The 17,637-nt window shown below is 37.6% G+C and overlaps 2 protein-coding genes across 2 annotated transcripts in view; both read right to left on the reverse strand.

Annotated features, from left to right (window-relative positions):
- LOC128379423 (DELTA-thalatoxin-Avl1a-like) overlaps window positions 1–8,630 on the reverse strand; it is a 122,022-nt gene extending 113,392 nt beyond the window's left edge. Inside the window, exon 1 of the mRNA XM_053339044.1 lies at window positions 8,559–8,630. The gene's annotated coding sequence lies outside the window, so the exon portion shown is untranslated. The remainder of the gene's footprint in view (window positions 1–8,558) is intronic.
- Window positions 8,631–15,100: 6,470 nt separating this feature from the next.
- Window positions 15,101–15,789, reverse strand: LOC128379421 (DELTA-stichotoxin-Hmg2b-like). Its single transcript, XM_053339042.1, has 2 exons — window positions 15,613–15,789; window positions 15,101–15,527 (listed from the first exon to the last, which is right to left on the reverse strand). Exons 1-2 carry the CDS (start codon window positions 15,756–15,758, stop codon window positions 15,110–15,112), a joined length of 564 nt encoding a protein of 187 aa, XP_053195017.1. The 5' UTR covers window positions 15,759–15,789; the 3' UTR covers window positions 15,101–15,109.
- Window positions 15,790–17,637: the final 1,848 nt, after the last annotated feature.

Below are 17,637 nucleotides of genomic sequence, written 5' to 3' on the forward strand. Positions count from 1 at the left end.
AACTAAATTATTTGTTAACCAAGGATTCACAAGAACAAACAAAGGCCGGGTGATGCTGCTCAAATAAACAAAGAAATAGAACCAAAAGAGGACTCCAAAAACAGCTAACAACAAAACAAAAAGGAAACCTACCAAATCTCTATTAACAATCTCTATAACAATAAAAAAAAGGTGAGCAGCAGCTCCTAGAGAGCTAATACAAAACGTAAAACTAGTGATGGTGTGTATCCGTATACAACTAAGCGCGGCCAACAGGTAACAAATCACGATCTCGAAAACCTAACAGTGCAGCAGCAAAGCAAGGTGGACTGGCCACAATGATCCAGCTGCCGAGTGTCGGGCTGCAGAACATTTAAAAGATCATGCCCTCTAATTGGAGCTCGGGATTGGAACAGTTCCACCGACGCCGCACCAATCAGGAACCCGAGTTGGAACCGGAGGAATGGGAGGAACCAGGACCGGAGATTGGCTAGGCTGAAGCGGAGGGAACCAAACAAAAGAGAACACACAGAGAACCCACACACACAGAGTACACACACACACCATACACACTTCTAGAGGGCCTTAACAATCATTATAGCCTATGTACTGTAGTCATTCAAATAAATAGTTTGGGTTTTGTTTGGAGATGTTTTGAAAACTACTTAAGTGGAAATATTTTTACTTACTTCTATTTTAGATTGTGTTGAAGCTTGTAACAATTTCAGAGAGGAGCTGTGGGAGTTACACTTCCCCAACCTGATCATGTTCTCAGCATTATCACAAACACTTGGGGCGTCAAACCAACTTCCTTTAATATCTGTTGACAGACACAACTGCTCTCACACATACGTGCTGTGGTTACCATTTTGATTAGAAAAGAGCCAGAAACTGTGAGAAACATGAATCATACAGAGATGTAGATGTTCAGTAAATGTTTAATGTATCATTACTAAAACATTTTCTATTGAGAACAAGAATATAAAATGTTTAAATTCAAATCTTTTTGTTGTATTGTAATGACCTGAGAAATTCTGCATGCACATTACTTTTACATCAACAAGGACAAAAGTGAAAGTAAGCTTTATCATGTAATTTCCCCGAAACATTGTGTCTGACAAGAAATTGATGGTAAGATGAAGCTTACTATTGATAGGACTAAAACACAAAACACTTTCACCACTGAGCACTTGTTACTTAAAATGGCTGAATGGTCTGAGATCTGTACAAATATTATTATACACAATTTTACAATATATTCCTGTTTAACTTCATCAGATCTGAAGTATAGTGGATTAAAAGTAGTTTCACACAATGTCCCAGTCCTGCAAAAGCATCTAAAATTGACAGAAAATGTGTTATGGTAATTGAAGTACATTTACACTAAACTGTAAAAACATGTGTGGTATTCATTTTACAGGATGTGCAATATAACTGTCAGTGCAAACACTTTGTAGTTTCAAATCCTTTTTTAATACTTCACTTCATTTTAAACACCCATTTCTGTGATAAACTGCATTAATTGATCAGGTTAATCCCACCCAGCAAACACTGTAATAATATAGTGCTTAAGAGAATTGTTCTATGTATAGTTTATAGTGCTGTGATGCTTCTTCAGAAAGACCAAAAGAGAATTAGAAAATAATTATAAATCTTTATAAAAGCCATGTCATTTGCCAATGGATGCATGTCTGAACTGTGACAACCAACAACATCAGAATATGTGACTTTCTTTTTATGTTGTTCTGGATCTGTACAAAGATTCATCCACAAGCCTCATCACAATTCCTGTTGTATCTATTATAATGGGTTATTTCTTATACAAATGATACATATATTGCTATATAGCTGTACATATTTGAGGTGGTTTACATATGCAAGACAATAAAATATATCTCTGACAGGAGAAACTAAGAAAATAATTCATTAGATGAATGGAGTGGAGTCTTAGCCTGTATTTATTTGTCCCAGTGGATCTCATAGGACTTCTTCTCTGAGTAACTGGCTTCTGTTGTTCCTCTGCCACTTCTGACTTTTTCCTTTACCACTTTCACTACCAAACCACCAGCCAAGGCGATCCCTGCTGCAGCCTTACCTATCTCAGCCACTGCATTCAGTGTTGTTGTTGTCACAGTGCCCCAGGGGTCTGACACAACCCTGCTAGCCACTGAAGCCACACTGGGACCTGCTAACCCACAAACGGCACCAGCAGACTCAGAAACTGCTGCTGGGACATTAGCGGCAGCTTCCTGAACTAAAGCTGTCCCTACTGAAGCACACTGAGAAGTCCCAGTACCTGCAGTGGTCAATGCATGTGTTACGCCCCGTTGCCGGGGAAAATATAAAGTAAAAAAGGTGGAAAGAAACTACACAAGCACGCCGAGTTAGCAGCCAGTGTGTATTCGTCAGTCAGCCATACTGCTTCTCCTTCAACGCGGGAACAGACATCAACAATCAATCGCCGTGCAGCACATTCGCCACGGACTTAATAAAAGAAAATAAAAACACAATTGCAGTTACAGAAATACTTATGCAAGTCAAATTTGATCAAAAGGTAAGAACAAAGTTGTAAACAAAACGATAAAATAAAGTATTTTATCTATAAGTGCTGTCCTGTCTCTGTTGTTGCTTCAATACCTGCGAGGCAAAAGCAGTTGAACACTGAATAGATGATCGATCATCATTTTAATCTCTTTTAACCTTTAACCTCTAACCTTCTTTTTACAGTCTATGCTTTTAACTCAAGACACTTGAAAACAATTAATTATTATTCTTTTTTAACTCACTCTTTCTAATGAACTGCTATCTTAGCATATGAAAATCATGAACATGAATTATTATTATTTTCATTCATTTTATCCTATTTTAAACACATGAAACATTTTATTATCCGGTATTATAATCATGACAGTCTTTTTAAACACATTTTGCCATTAATTATTATTATTCTACTCAGTCATAAGCTCTTGGTTAACCTTAGCTTTTTATCATGTTCACTATTACAACCATGACACATGCTGCCCTGCAGCTGAAGCTAAACTACTCTGAGCTACAGAAGCACTGGCTACACCTGCTGTCTCCACTGCTGCAGCTCCACTGAGAACTGCTGTGCTGGAGGCTGCTCCCCCCAGAGCTGCTCCTAAAGCAGCCCCAGCTCCCATGGTGCCCCCAATACCTGCTGCCACACCCACAGCAGAGGCCCCTATGACGCTAACCTGCCCAGTAAATCAGTTTCTCCACACTCCGGACATTAAGAAGTTCAATTTGGGTGTTTCTATCAAGAGCTAATGCATCCGCTGTCAACTCGAGAATATATACAAATAAATGCAATTAAAATAAATTGTTGTCACTCTCAACTCAAGCCAAACTCCCTGTTCATTTGTCCCACTTTTTTCATCTGCTCTCAAAGTCACACTCATTCACCCCCCTCCTCAACAAGCCCACTCTGAACCTAGAAGGTCTTGTCAGCTACAGATCTATGTCCAACCTTCCTTTTCTGTCCAAGAATTTGGACTTAAACACAACAATGCAGGGTCTCCTTCACTCCTGATTCTCTTTGACCTGAGTGCTGCATTTGACACTGTGGATCAGAGGCGGTCCTGGCTAGTTTTGCGCCCTGGACGGACCGACTATTGGCGCCCCTCCCCACAAATCCTTCATCACACAAAAAATAAGATAAATAAATGAAATATAGTATGTAAACACCAAATTACACACATCCGTCATCATACAAATGAATAAAATAAAATAAATGAAAAATACTAATAATTAGCCTAACGTAATCTGACAGACTTTCACCCTTTTTACAACTGGCATTAAAATGTTTTCTGGGTGATTAGATTGCTATCAGGGAGTGCTTGACTACATGAAAGTGCAGGTGTAAAGTTATTTATTCATTTATTGCATTTTCACATAACCCAATAACTTACATGTAGCTATAACAAGCCTGTATTAATTTTATAAATGTATTACTATTTATTTGGAAGCAGCAGTTTGTGTTGTGTTGCCTGGGATCATAGTCATCAGAGGTCAGTCTACCCCCCCCACCTTGCTTTTCCTCTGAGAGTGAGACTCAAAACCACAACCTGCTCACAGCCTCTGCAGTCGCAAGTTGATCCCCCGCCCCCTCCCCTTTGCCTTTTCTTCTGACACACACAACCTGTATGCGTGACTCACAGCAGCAAGTTGACGTGATAGTAGGGGCGCACCAACTTGATGTGGAAATGAGCGTATTAGTCTAGAAAACTGGCGCTTTTGTTTTTTCTTTTTTTTTGAGAGCGCTCGTGTGCCCCCAAGTAGATTGCGCCCTGGGTGGTTGCCCACATTGCCCATTGCAAAAACCGCCACTGCTGTGGATCACACTATCTTCTTAGAGCACATGCACACCACTGAACTGTCAGACTCTGCACTTAAATGGCTCTGCAGTGTGTCTCACTGGGAGGATTCAAGTCTAGATCGTAAGCTCTGCTGTTCCACAAGTCTTGATTCTCAGCTCACTCCTGTTTACCCTCTATAAGCTCTTCTTTTGAAGTGTCATCAGCAGACATGGGAGGTCTTTTCTCTGCTGTACATCTAAACTTCCCCAAATCCTTCTGCAGGCATGTGATGACCTCAGCACCTAGTTTTAAGAGATAAAGGTCTGGATGAGCACACATTTCCTCAAATTTGAACATCAGCAAACTGAAACTCTCCTTCACTTCCTTCTACTTCACACCAGATTCAGTCATCTCCCAGACCTCCTCTCATCTGTGACAGCCAGGACACACAACATCCCCCTTTTCTCCTCAGTCACTAATCAGGATGTTAGCTTCAGCTGACTTTGGATGACCATAATATGATCCAGTAAATAAACCTGATGTTACTGAACACTCAGAGAACAATGATGACGGCACAACAGTACGAAGACAACCTGAAATTAAAATTATATTTCCTAAGTGATACAGATTGATATAATCTGTATAACTTGATACATCTCAGAAGAATGATGTAAATGATCCAATCCACATATGTGTAAAGTTTGCATTTGTAATGTATTTGTTATTTTGCTTTTATTTGTTTATGTCCAGTAAACACAAACATTTATTTGGAAAATACACTATGGGCCTGATTGACTAAAGGTCTGCATGTGTAAAAACGTGTGCAAACTTGACATCACCCACAAAAAATGTGCAGCTGATCTACTAATGCAGCACACTGAGGTTTGCATCTTTCAACTGTGTAAGATAATACACGCTGTCCATTTAGTACATTTGACATAATGAATATATAATATGAGGCGTTTTAACCCCAGTGTGCAAAAGACAGGGAGGAGAAAAGGAGAAAATGCAAAAATGTTATTTAGCACACGCATTGTGATTTACCAAACCTGATGGTATTTTTGCTGACGGTAACTGTGTCTATAAATAATACCTTTGAAGCTCAGGTATTAACACACAGATGACTATGGGGTGCCGTTTGTAAAGCAGCTCACGCTGAAAATAACAGCAACATTTTGTCACATTTAGCTTCAAACCATGTTTAAAAAACTGGTGTGAATTTTTGAGAGACACTTTTTTGCACATTTACAAAAATATTTGTCAACTTAGAGATATTTTAAATATTTAAATCCAAATGTTAAATGTTAAATTTAAATGTTAAATCTAAATCTAAATGTTAAATGTAAATCTAAATGTTAAATCTAAATGTTAAATGTAAATCTAAATCTAAATGTTAAATCTAAATCTAAATGTTAAATCTAAATGTTAAATCTAAATCTAAATGTTAAATCTAAATGTTTCGAGTGAAACTAAATGTTTAGCTAATATTCAAATTCAAATGCCGGTAACAGGAAGTACCAAAATAAAAGCTCGAGGAGGTCAGAGTGTGTTTATAGTGGCAAATAATAAATGAATAAACTCCATCTTATCCGGGGAGATGGACTCTTGGACATGGATTATCGTGATAATAACTACCTAAAATAAGAAACACGGTTGGAGAAACTTTATTTGAAGAGTAGTTTTTAGTGTCACTTTTACCTTTGTTTCAGCTGCACTCTCCTCTAACTCCTCAGCTGTAGTGCAGGCTAGTGTAGGAAAAACAGAACATGATGAGTGTCAAAGACATAATGTTTGGTTAGCTAGCTGTCCTAGCTTTATTAAATATTATTTTCAAACCTTTGTCATTTGTTGATAGAAATACAGATGTGACTTCAGGATCTCCTCCAGATGTTGTGTTGTTCTCCTCTGTCTCCATATAATCTGCTCCTAACACTTTACAGAGTGACAGGACAAAGTCACATACTAAACCTCTCCTGCTGAATAATCAAAGCCTCCAAATATAAGAGAACAGTCTATTGAGTTTGCCTTTTACATTAAGTGCTGTAGATGTTCTCTAACACTGATTTTTCTCTTGCTCAACTCCAGCCATGACTCCACCTCATGCTGTCAGACTGTCTACGTACCACAAAACACACATGAAATTCACTTTCTGTGACTTATGAGTCACTGGAACGGCAGGAAACAGCACCATCTACTGTTCCTGGTCTGACCTGCACAGCTAAAATATATTACTAAACGTACTGAAGTAAAGGGTCTGGTTAGTGATTGTCTCTGTTTTTCTTATTGTCAACAAATCTCATGTGCAGAGAGAGAGAACAAAGTCTGATATATTCCTCTATGACGTAGACCTTCATTTGATTCTTGTTATTAGTGTTTGGATCCGTTTCTAAACTAAAGTAATAACACTCTTCTGAGACAAGGTACATGTCACCCAGTGCAGCAGTGTGACTCAGTGATGTGTTTAATCTTTGATTATAATATTACCTTTCTCAATGGTTGGAGACTTGATTTCAGACTCTCCTTCTGTGCTTTCATCATTCTTTTCTGAGTGTTGAGCTTCACCAGGTTCACTCACTGGATCACACTAAGAAGACAATTCAATTAGTTCTCCAAGTTAAACCTACTGAGATTAAGTTTGTCAAGGTAACTCATCCACTATCAAATAAGACAGTTCATGAAATGAGAAGAACCTGTTCAGGAAACATTTAAAGAGGTCTGTGTGTAGACATTGTGTGTGATAGTACAATTGTCAGTATACTTTTACTAAAACAATCATTCTGTTGAATACAGCTGTATAAACATGATCATTAAGTTAAGAATGTGTTACCTTCTTTTTAGCTCCACTCTCCTCCAGCTTCTCTACTGGAAGGTCATGTAAGAAAAAAAGTTGCATATGATCATGTGGTTAGTGTTATTTAACCCTCCACAGTTTGTGCATATTTGTATTCTCTAACTTTTAAAATGACCTTCATCATTTGTCACAGATGATATTACAGGTTTGATTTCATGCTCTTCTTCTCCTCCAGGTGTTGTGTTGTCATGCTTCTCTGACTCCATCTCATCTGCTCTTCACCTTTACCGAGCCTCTTCATCTTTGTAAAAGTTCATCTACAACATCAAACCATTTTGGTAAACATCATGAAGATTTTACTTCTAGTAAACTGTTGCAATTTGAAATATTACCAAGGACAGGATTTGAACTGGAGACCTCTGCTCACAAGGTATGCACTCTAACCATTTGACTACCTGCACTCTGTAAAAGATTTTTATCCTTTTATATTCTATTGATGCCTTGATGCAGGCAATAACAAATTTGACTTAACTTTTACATGAGTGAAAACAGGAAAAGGCTAATATTATTTTGGTCACTACGTTACACAGGTTCCTATAGATCCATGAAGCAGAATAAGCCCTCCACTCAGCAATGGCTTTCTTGTACGATGCTGTTGAATCTCGCTCATGTATTGATAGTGATTATATGAGATATGAAATAGAGATCCCAAACTTGGCACAAGCAAGGTTCTTCAGTTTGAGGTGAATCTTGCACTTTGTTTTCATATATTTCTGCTATTAGCTGTAACTCTTAAATAGTGTACAGTGTTTTTTGTAAAAAGAGAGGTTTCAGCAGTAGTTGTGTTAAGCTGCATTGTCATATTTGTAATGTTTTCAAAACCAATGAATAAATAACAACAAACAACAATAACCAAAAAAAACATATCATTGTCATTTCTTACAATTCTTATTTTCTTTGTATTAAAATAAGAAAACAATCATTTGCCTTTGCTTGAATCATTTGTAATCTATTTCCTAACCTTGTTACTGCTTAAATACAGCTTGATATTAGCTGGAAAAACTTATTAAGAAAAAGTGAGATATATTTTCTTAAAATATGTTTTTTAATGTAAAAATGCTTGACAATATTATTTTTCTAATAATATAATATAGTAAGTCTAATTTTCTTGAAACAAATCTTTTTTTACTTTCTTAGAGATCAGTTTTTGCAGTGTTGTATTTATTGAGCTGGTGTCATAGATGATCATGGAAAGAAAACATAAAATAAGTGTTTTTGTGTGTATGGCTGCAAAGCTGCACAGCAACAAAACCTCTCCCTCACTAACCAGAACAGGCAAAGCTTCAAGAAGAAATATCACAGCATGAAACTGAAGGTTTTCTTTGAAATGTTAATGCCTGCTACAAAAACTGTACCTGTACAGATTTGACAAGTTATTTAAACAAACCTATTATAGAAATGTAAAATCTCACCTTAGTTTGTTGATGTCAGAGCTCTTCCTGTCCTGTGTGGATGTGGCTTCCTCCTTGGTACCAGTCCTACCAGTCAGCATCCTTTATATACAGTAGATGTCTGAGGATCACAGCATCATCGAGATCACCTTATCACCAACTCCTCCCACCAGCTCTGAACAGTCTGTATGTAATGTGATAATAGGCTGAGTCATTCTGACCCTACATGAGAAAGTGAAAGTAAGAGAGCTGTATGATGTGATTTGTCAGAATTGTGTGGCTTAGAGGAAATCATTAGACTGGTGAACACGGGCGGACTCAGTCTGCTTGAGGTACAGGGGCCAAAAAATATAAAGGGCCTCTGATACATTGAATGGACCTCCATCAGTAGAGAACAATGATACATGTTTGATAAAATGGCTTCATCTCCAATTTAGCTGAATATTTTTTACAGTGACTCAGACTATAAGAAAACAACACCTCTGTGTTAAATACGATTTATTTTGCAAGCATGTCTGTAATAAAATACAGGATAATGAGTAACATTTGAAATGTTGACAAACACATCTGTAGTAAAAACATGGAACTGTTAACATGTTGAGACTTTGCTGTTTTGTGCAGTCTTGTCTGGGAAGTGAGAAGCAAGATTGGTGAAATAAAGGAAGCAAACTTTTTGCACATGAGTACATTACACATAAGTAGACCTGTAATGACGACAGTTATATTAACCAGCTGTAAAATATTGATTTCACTATAGCTACAAAATAGTGTGTTTAGGCTGGTTAGAGTTTTACAGCTAAATTGTCATTAAATTATATTTGAAATCAAATTGACTTTAAATTTGGATGTGTAGATAATAGAAACTATATAAATGCAGCAGTAGTGGTAGATCAGTGGAGTTAAAGTGAAATTGTGTTCCTTGCTAAGCTATGTTTAGGCAGGTGAAACGAAGAGCCCTTCGTTACAAGTGACTGGTGGCTTTGGCCTTGTGAATATGGCACAACTGGGTCAGTGTTTTAATGGCACTTTTAAACAACTTAATTATGCACTTTAATAATGGCACATGGCACTTTCATTGTGATAGTTGCACTTTATTAGCAGTTTGCACATTGATCTTTATTGAATTGTGATTGATGTGTGTTGTCTTCTGCCAGGTGGGGGTGTGGATAATCAGCTTCACCCGAGGGAGAGAGGGAGTTAGATTAGACAATACTGTGTGTGCACCTCCAGTGTTCATAATTGATAAACAGTGGAAATGAGGAGCTGTTGAGCTTTGTTTCAGCATACACAACATAAATGTGCTTTAATATTTCAATGAGTGTTTATTAGAGTGTTAAAGTTGCAGCCTGTGTTTGAGTTGTTTGTGTATTCTTACTGATAGTGATTTTAATTATGCAGCCCATATATCAATGAGAGAGTAGACAGGAGTCCAGGATGTCTTGTATTGAAAAGGTTTATTTACTTGATCAAGGAGAAGCGAACGAATGATCAGTACATGTTATGTTCTGATGCTTCCTTCAATTCTGAAGTTTCTCTCCTCTGGGGATAGACTTTAAACCACACAAATAATGCCCAAGGTTGAGCCATGCCCAAATATGGGCAGATCCAACACATATATAATAATAATAATAATAATAATAATAATAATAATATTAATAATGATAATAATAATAATAATAATAATAATAATAATAATAATAATAATAATAATAATAATAATAATAATAATATACAGAATTTAGTCTACTGGTCTATAGACAAAACATTGCTTAGACCTCACTCAGGACCTTTGTCCTATATCCAACACTATAGCAAACCTCTGACTCCAGCTGCCTCTACCCCATTCAGGGAAAACAGTCAAAGACATATCTGACCTCGGTTGCTATAGCAACACTATCAGAATGCCTCCTGTTTTCCCCAAAAGGAGCAGACTCACTGCTTACCACTATCTCAACGGGAGACAGTGTCTAAACCTATCATTTGGTGAGGCCTTGCTATGACCGCAAAGCCTAGTTTGACCCAGTGCATATTAATGATGGAAAATTCCCTAACACTTACCTGTCCTCCAAAAGAGTCCCCAGGCATACGAACACCAACTTAAAGGTTCCGGGAGAGACCAAGTGAGAGGATAGGAAGAGGGGGGTTTGGTAGTTGGTATGTATATATATGTATATTTATTGTAGTGGGTTTGTGTTTATTCTGGGGGGGGTGTAAATAGCAGAACAGCAGTACAGCAGTAGGGATCAATATGATGTAATGGTATTGTTTGTGGTGTTTAGCTGTGAAATCATATTTTGTTAAAAGAAACCTGTGAGTGGAAGCCTCCAATTAGTTAGACCAGTGATGGGGTATAAAATGCGCCAGTTTCATCTGCCCTTGTTGCTGGTCAGGTCTCTGATCCATCAATGCTGCTATGCCTGTACTGCTGTATGTGTTTATTATGTTGGTTTGGTGACTAAACACCCACGATTTGGTGCAATATACTATCACCTTTGACTGCTCTCAGACATAAATGACCAACTAACAGTATTGACATCTGTAGATATTTGTTTAAACAATCTGTTATTGATATCAAGAATTTTTATATCAGTGCATCACTTTTTGTCTGTTTATCTCCACAACCAGAACCAGCTGACCATAACCAACATTATGCCACAGTTAGAACTGTTTCATAAACTCACTGGAAATTCCCCTTGGATCTGACTGACAGCTCGTCACCACTTTGGTTTTCCCATTCTTATCTAACAAAAGTCACTATCTGTACAGCAAATTAATACGGTTGTTTTGATACAAGGAATCAGTTAGCTAACTTAGCATTAACACAGATTTATGTTGCCTAGCTAGCTAGGACTTACCTCTCTCATTCCTCCTTGCTGCTTTATCCCTGCTGTGAGCGAATAATTTTCTGATATCCATCTACAGGAGTAATACTCTTTTAGTCAAATCGAAATCAAAATAATATATTTAGCAAGTTGTTGTCGGCTAACGTTACGTACCTCACGCAGCTGCTTCACAGCGTCTCTCTCTCTCTCTCTCTCTCTCTCTCTCTCTCTCTCTCTCTCTCTCAGTGGTTTCGAGTTGACGCTGAAGTCGCTACACGTGAATAAATGACCATATTAAGTAGCCATGTGCGCATTGTGTATGTGGAGTGAATAGAGTAGCAATGAATTATATTAAGTAGCTATGTGCGCATTCCGTAGCCTATGTTATGTAGACTTAAAACTCTGAAGTGTACATTTTTTTATTGGTGAAATTTTTACTGTGGCACTGCAGATCAATACTGAGGCACGTGCCCCAGTGAAATCTGTCTGGCAACGCAGCTGTTGGAAGTTATGAATGTGATCGAGTGGCTATGACATGTGGAGTTCCTCAGGGGTCAGTTCTTGGACCCCTTCTGTTCAGTCTATATATGCTGCCCTTGAGTCAAATCCTGCAGAACTCTAATGTAGACTATCACAGTTATGCAGATGACACACAGATATACCTAGCTCTGTCCCCAGATGACTACAGTCCAATACAGTCATTGTGTCACTGTTTAGAGCAAGTAACTAATTGGATGAACCAAAATTTCCTTCAATTAAATCAGGACAAAACTGAGGTCATTGTTTTTGGCAATAAAGAGAAGAGGATTGCTGTCAGTAAACATCTGGAGTCACTCTCTCTAAAAACTAGGGACCAAGTCCAAAACCTTGGCGTGCTGATAGACTCAGATTTGACAACAGTCACATCAAATCAATCACCAAAACAGCCTTCTATCAGCTTAAGAACATATCCAGAGTGAAGGATTTTATGTCTCAAACAGACCAGGAGAAGTTGATTCATGCTTTCATCTCAAGTAGACTCGACTACTGTAACGCTCTTCTGACTGGACTCCCACAAAAAAGCATTAAACAGCTGCAGCTCATTCAGAACGCTGCAGCTCGAGTTTTAACCAGAACAAAGAGATCAGAACACATTACTCCAGTTCTAAAGTCTTTACACTGGCTCCCAGTCAGCTATAGAATAGATTTTAAAGTTCTGCTACTGGTCTACAAATCACTGAATGGTTTAGGTCCAGAATACATGAATGACATGTTAGTAGAATATAACCCAGTAGAGCTCTGAGATCTACTGACTCAGGTCAGATAGTTGAGCCCAGAGTTCAAACTGAACATGGTGAAGCAGCTTTTACACAACTGGGACAAACTACCAACAGATTTGAAATCATTTTTAAATCCAGGTTAAAAACACTTCTCTTCTCCTGTGCTTATGATTGAGCTCTTTTAAAGCATTTTACATTTTAATCTTTCATTTGCACTCTATGTCCTTTTAATGATTTTAAAGCAAATCATTATTTTATGCTGCAATCTTATATTTAATGCTCTATTCTAGCATTTTATTTCTCTCTTTCTATTTTTCTGTACTTTGTTTTTATTATTAGTGTGCAGGGTGGGGGGATGGCGGGTTAATTGTATGTTTTAATGTTTCTCAAATTACATGTTTTTCTGCTTTATGTAAAGCACATTGAGTCGCCATTTTGTATGAAATGATATAAATAAAACTGCCTTGCCTAGTTTTGTCTGTCTCGTGACTTCCTGTTTTATTTTGAAATCTTACACTCCTCTCGTTTCAGGTAACTTCCTCCTTCCCCTTGTGTGTTTCCCACTGGTCTGATTGTCTGCCCCGCCCTGATTGTTTCCACCTGTTTCCCATTACCTTGTGTGTATGTGTGTGTGTGTGTGTGTGTATATAAAGTCTGCGTTTCCCTTTGTCCTGTGTCAGTTGGTCTTTTCCACCACGCCAGCCACGTTATTCCAAGTCAGGTTTTTGAATTCTGTGTTGTTTTTTTTGCCATAGTCATAGCCATTATTTTTGTACTTTGTCTTTGTGCTGTATCTTTGTTGGTTTTCCTCGAAAGAGTGATTTTTGGTTCTACAGTTTTTCTTTTCTGTGAGTGATTTTTATTTGTGCTTTGAATTCATATTCCCTGTAAGAGTGATTTTTCTTTGCTACTTTGTTATTAAAATATTGTTAAGTACTTTGTCTTGGAGTCGTGCATTTGTGACAGTAATGTTCAGGCGGTAACCACAACATTCCTGAAAAAGGTCCAACATGGTCAATAGTGCAACAATTATAAGAGTTTAATGTGTGCTGAATAGAGTTCTCAAAAGAGATCAGGAAGTCACATTCACATCACTTTCCAGTAAGTTTCATAATGTTAAATCTTCCAAATATAAAAAGGGGAAGGCTTTGTTAGCTTTCCCTTGAAAGAGGGTTTTTTTTTTTTTTTATAACAAGACACCTTCCTTTCTCGTCGAGTTTCCATAGTAACTGAGTGTGTATTTGTACAAGAAAAGGCTGCATGGAGATGGTAAATGGATTCTACTAATATAGCGCTTTTCTAGTCGTTACAACTACTCAAAGCGCTTTTACATTACATCTCATTCACCCATTCACACACATTCATACACTGAGTGGCTACCACGCAGGGTGCCAACCTGCCCATAAAGAGGAGACCAACTATTCATTCTGATTATATTAATCAATTAGAAATGAATTCATCCACCTGGCCACTGAATATAAAAGCAAGATGTTCTTACTGTGAGGAAAAAGTGGTGACCACTGTACAAACAGGCTGTCAGGTTTGACTAATATCCCAAACCTTGGAATTGTTTGGTGTGATCACCTATTTAAAACTATATCATGTTTGTTTGATGATGTAATAAAAAAAACATGAACAAATACTTTTAACTAATGATTGCATATGATGATTTAGAATCTCTATCAATAGACGCCTGTATTGAGAAATGTAAAGTCATAATTTATCATTCTTCATATTATTTTGTATGATTTAGTATTTGATTATATTATTACAGACAGAATTTACAGATTTACTTGATGTTAACAGATATAAGCTTAGAATGATCAAACACAGCCAAAACAAAACAAAAAAAACCCTAAAACATAACTTATGTTGAGACCCAACTTTGGACTGTCATTAGTGCCTGCCCAAACCTTGGAATTGTTTGGTGTGATCACCTATTTAAAACTATATCATGTTTGTTTGATGATGTAATAAAAAAAACATGAACAAATACTTTTAACTAATGATTGCATATGATGATTTAGAATCTCTATCAATAGACGCCTGTATTGAGAAATGTAAAGTCATAATTTATCATTCTTCATATTATTTTGTATGATTTAGTATTTGATTATATTATTACAGACAGAATTTACAGATTTATTTGATGTTAACAGATATAAGCTTAGAATGATCAAACACAGCCAAAACAAAACAAAAAAAACCCTAAAACATAACTTATGTTGAGACCCAACTTTGGACTGTCATTAGTGCCTGTTCATTTTGTCCAAATAATCCTTCAGCAAAAATCAAAAGAGTTAAATCTAGATTCTAGACTGATATCAGTATTATTGGCTTTATATTTGGTTCTAAGGCGGAGAGGTTCAAAATGCTGCATTTCAATATATATGATTATTAATGCAAAAAGCAACCAGTCAGCCTACAGCTATTAAACGCATTGGAACAATGTTTTGATTTTTCCAGACATTTGAGTCACTGTCTATGTCAGTCACTGACTCATGATTTGCAGTTTAATGACAGGTTGGTAGGAGTCTGACATTGCAGCCATGAGTGTCACATGATCACCCTTATAAATCAGACCTGGGTCCTTTGCTTTACCTCTGACAAATGAGCTGCCTTTGTCATTATACATCTCATAATAAAGATCATAATTACACTCTCTGCTCTCATCAAAGATTCCCACTGCGTACAGGTTTGAATACACATCAAAGTCATAGGGCACAGAGAACATGACCGCGATTTTCTCATTGGGCTGGTCTGCATCCTTCTTCAGGAGATCATAAGTGAAGACACCAACTGATCCACATGCTGTGTTTGGAGTCTTGACAAACTGCGCCATGTCAGATTTGGAAGGCCTTATGAAAGGTAACAGAGGTATGGCACAGCCTCCACTCTCAATGAACATCCTAGTTATAGAAACAGTAGAACAATTTTTATGAGACATTTGTTGACTTTATTTTAAGATAGGTGTGATAAAAATGTGCAAGGTACCTGGGATTACAAAGGCTGAAGTCCTTGCATTCATTTCTAATTTCAATGGTGCACTGGCGATGTGTGGGAGCAATTTCACCAATTGCACCACCGACTGCTGCTGCTGCCCCAATAACTCCAGCTGCTGCTCCTACGTCTTCTGCCATAACAGCACTTCAAAGATGCAGAGTAGATCCCTTAAACTTTGTGGTAACAGACAGATGTTGATTGATTGAGTGTTAGATTGAAGAAGAAAAACCTATAACCTATTATAGTTGTTTGGATAATGGCTGTCCTCTCTAAGTAGCAACAAAAGAATGAGTTTGACTTTCTTGTAGCATCTCCAAACTGTTGAAGTGGAGTTTGGAGTTGGTGTTCTGTTGTACGAAGCAAATAACTTTGACAAATAACTAGATTGTTTATCTAGTTCCACTATTGTTCTGGTATGAGAAGCTTTTTAATGAGAATGTTCCTTGACCTTTCTTGCCACACAAAAAGCAATCCATAACTGTTAGGGAATTTTCCATCATTAATATGCACTGGGTCAAACTAGGCTTTGCGGTCATAGCAAGGCCTCACCAAATGATAGGTACAGACACTGTCTCCCCTTGAGATAGTGGTAAACAGTGTGTCTGCTCCTTTTGGGGAAAACAGGAGCCATTTCTGATAGGGTTGCTATAGCAGCCGAGGTCAGATATGTGTTTGACTGTTTTCCCTGAATGGAGTCGAGGCAGCTGGAGAAGAAGTTTGATATAGTGTTGGATGTAGAACAAAGGTCTAAGCAATGTTTTGTCTATAGACCAGTACACTAAATTCTGTATATTGTAGATGCGTTAGATCTGTCCATATTTGGGCATGGCTCAACCCTGGACGTTATCTGTGTGGGTTATAGTCTATTCCCGGAGGAGAGAAGCCTCAGAATATGAAGGAAGCGTCAGTAGTATGTAATGTGTACTGATCATTCGCTCATTTCTCCTTGATCAAGTAAATAAACCTTTTTCAATACAAGACATCTGAGGACTCCTGTCTACTCCCTCCATTGTTATATGGGCTGCATAATTAAAATCTCTATCAAACTGGCGTCACGAACAGGATCTTGCATCTTTATCTAAAGTCTTAGAAAGTCACCTGAATGCCTCCAGTAGAGCTATGTTGGCTGAACATAAGGAGTTACAGGAAGTCAAAACAGTAGTTCTGCAGAACAGAATGGCTCTTGACCTCCTGCTTGCATCACAAGGTGGCACCTGTAAAGTTATAGGCTCTGAATGTTGTTCTTACATTTCTGATGCAACAGCTGAAGTGATGGATATGGCACATGAAACTGCATTAGGTATAAAGGAATTACATGTTAACCATGGGTTTAATTTTGGAGATTTTTCAGGTATCTTCGGGCCATGGGGGTCCAACCTGATCAAGCTTTTGACTACACTGCTGGTCATCATTCTCCTCCTCATCCTCCTCTGTGCCTGTATGAGTTGGCTGATTAAGCTGATGGTGAAGAAGACCACTAAATCCGTCATTCAAGCACCCCAGGTGTGTACAACTGTTGACACAAATGTTAACAATAATGTGACAATGAGATATTATGATTATCGAGGCTTTGAGGAGTGGATACAGCGTCTTGGGCTGGATGACCTCTCCCTGGAGGATGATGACGAGGAGGAGGAGACCTCAGGTCTGTAAGCAAAAGTATTTAGTTTAATGAATCAGGGAGTCAGATAGTGGGAGGCGTGATGTGTCTGAGTGTTAAACTGAGGCAGATGCGTATCACCTGCTGTCTGCGGATGAAACTCAGAGGCTTCTGGGTGTTCATGTACTCCTTGTTTTATTTTCCTTTCAGGGTTTCATTGTTTTAACGATTCCAGATTTTATTGTGTGTTCCAAATTTCAAAATAACTACTAATCACTTTAATCATTTTTGTTTAATGAAGTACAGTTAAACATTTCTCTAGTTTGAATAAGCAGAATCATTTCTTTGTGTAGTTTATAGAGAATGTTGTATGTGATCTTGATTTCATAAATGTGTATTTGAATGCAATAAAAAAA

The sequence above is a fragment of the Scomber japonicus genome, chromosome 18 (genome assembly GCF_027409825.1).
Source record: "Scomber japonicus isolate fScoJap1 chromosome 18, fScoJap1.pri, whole genome shotgun sequence".
NCBI classification, from domain to species: domain Eukaryota; kingdom Metazoa; phylum Chordata; class Actinopteri; order Scombriformes; family Scombridae; genus Scomber; species Scomber japonicus.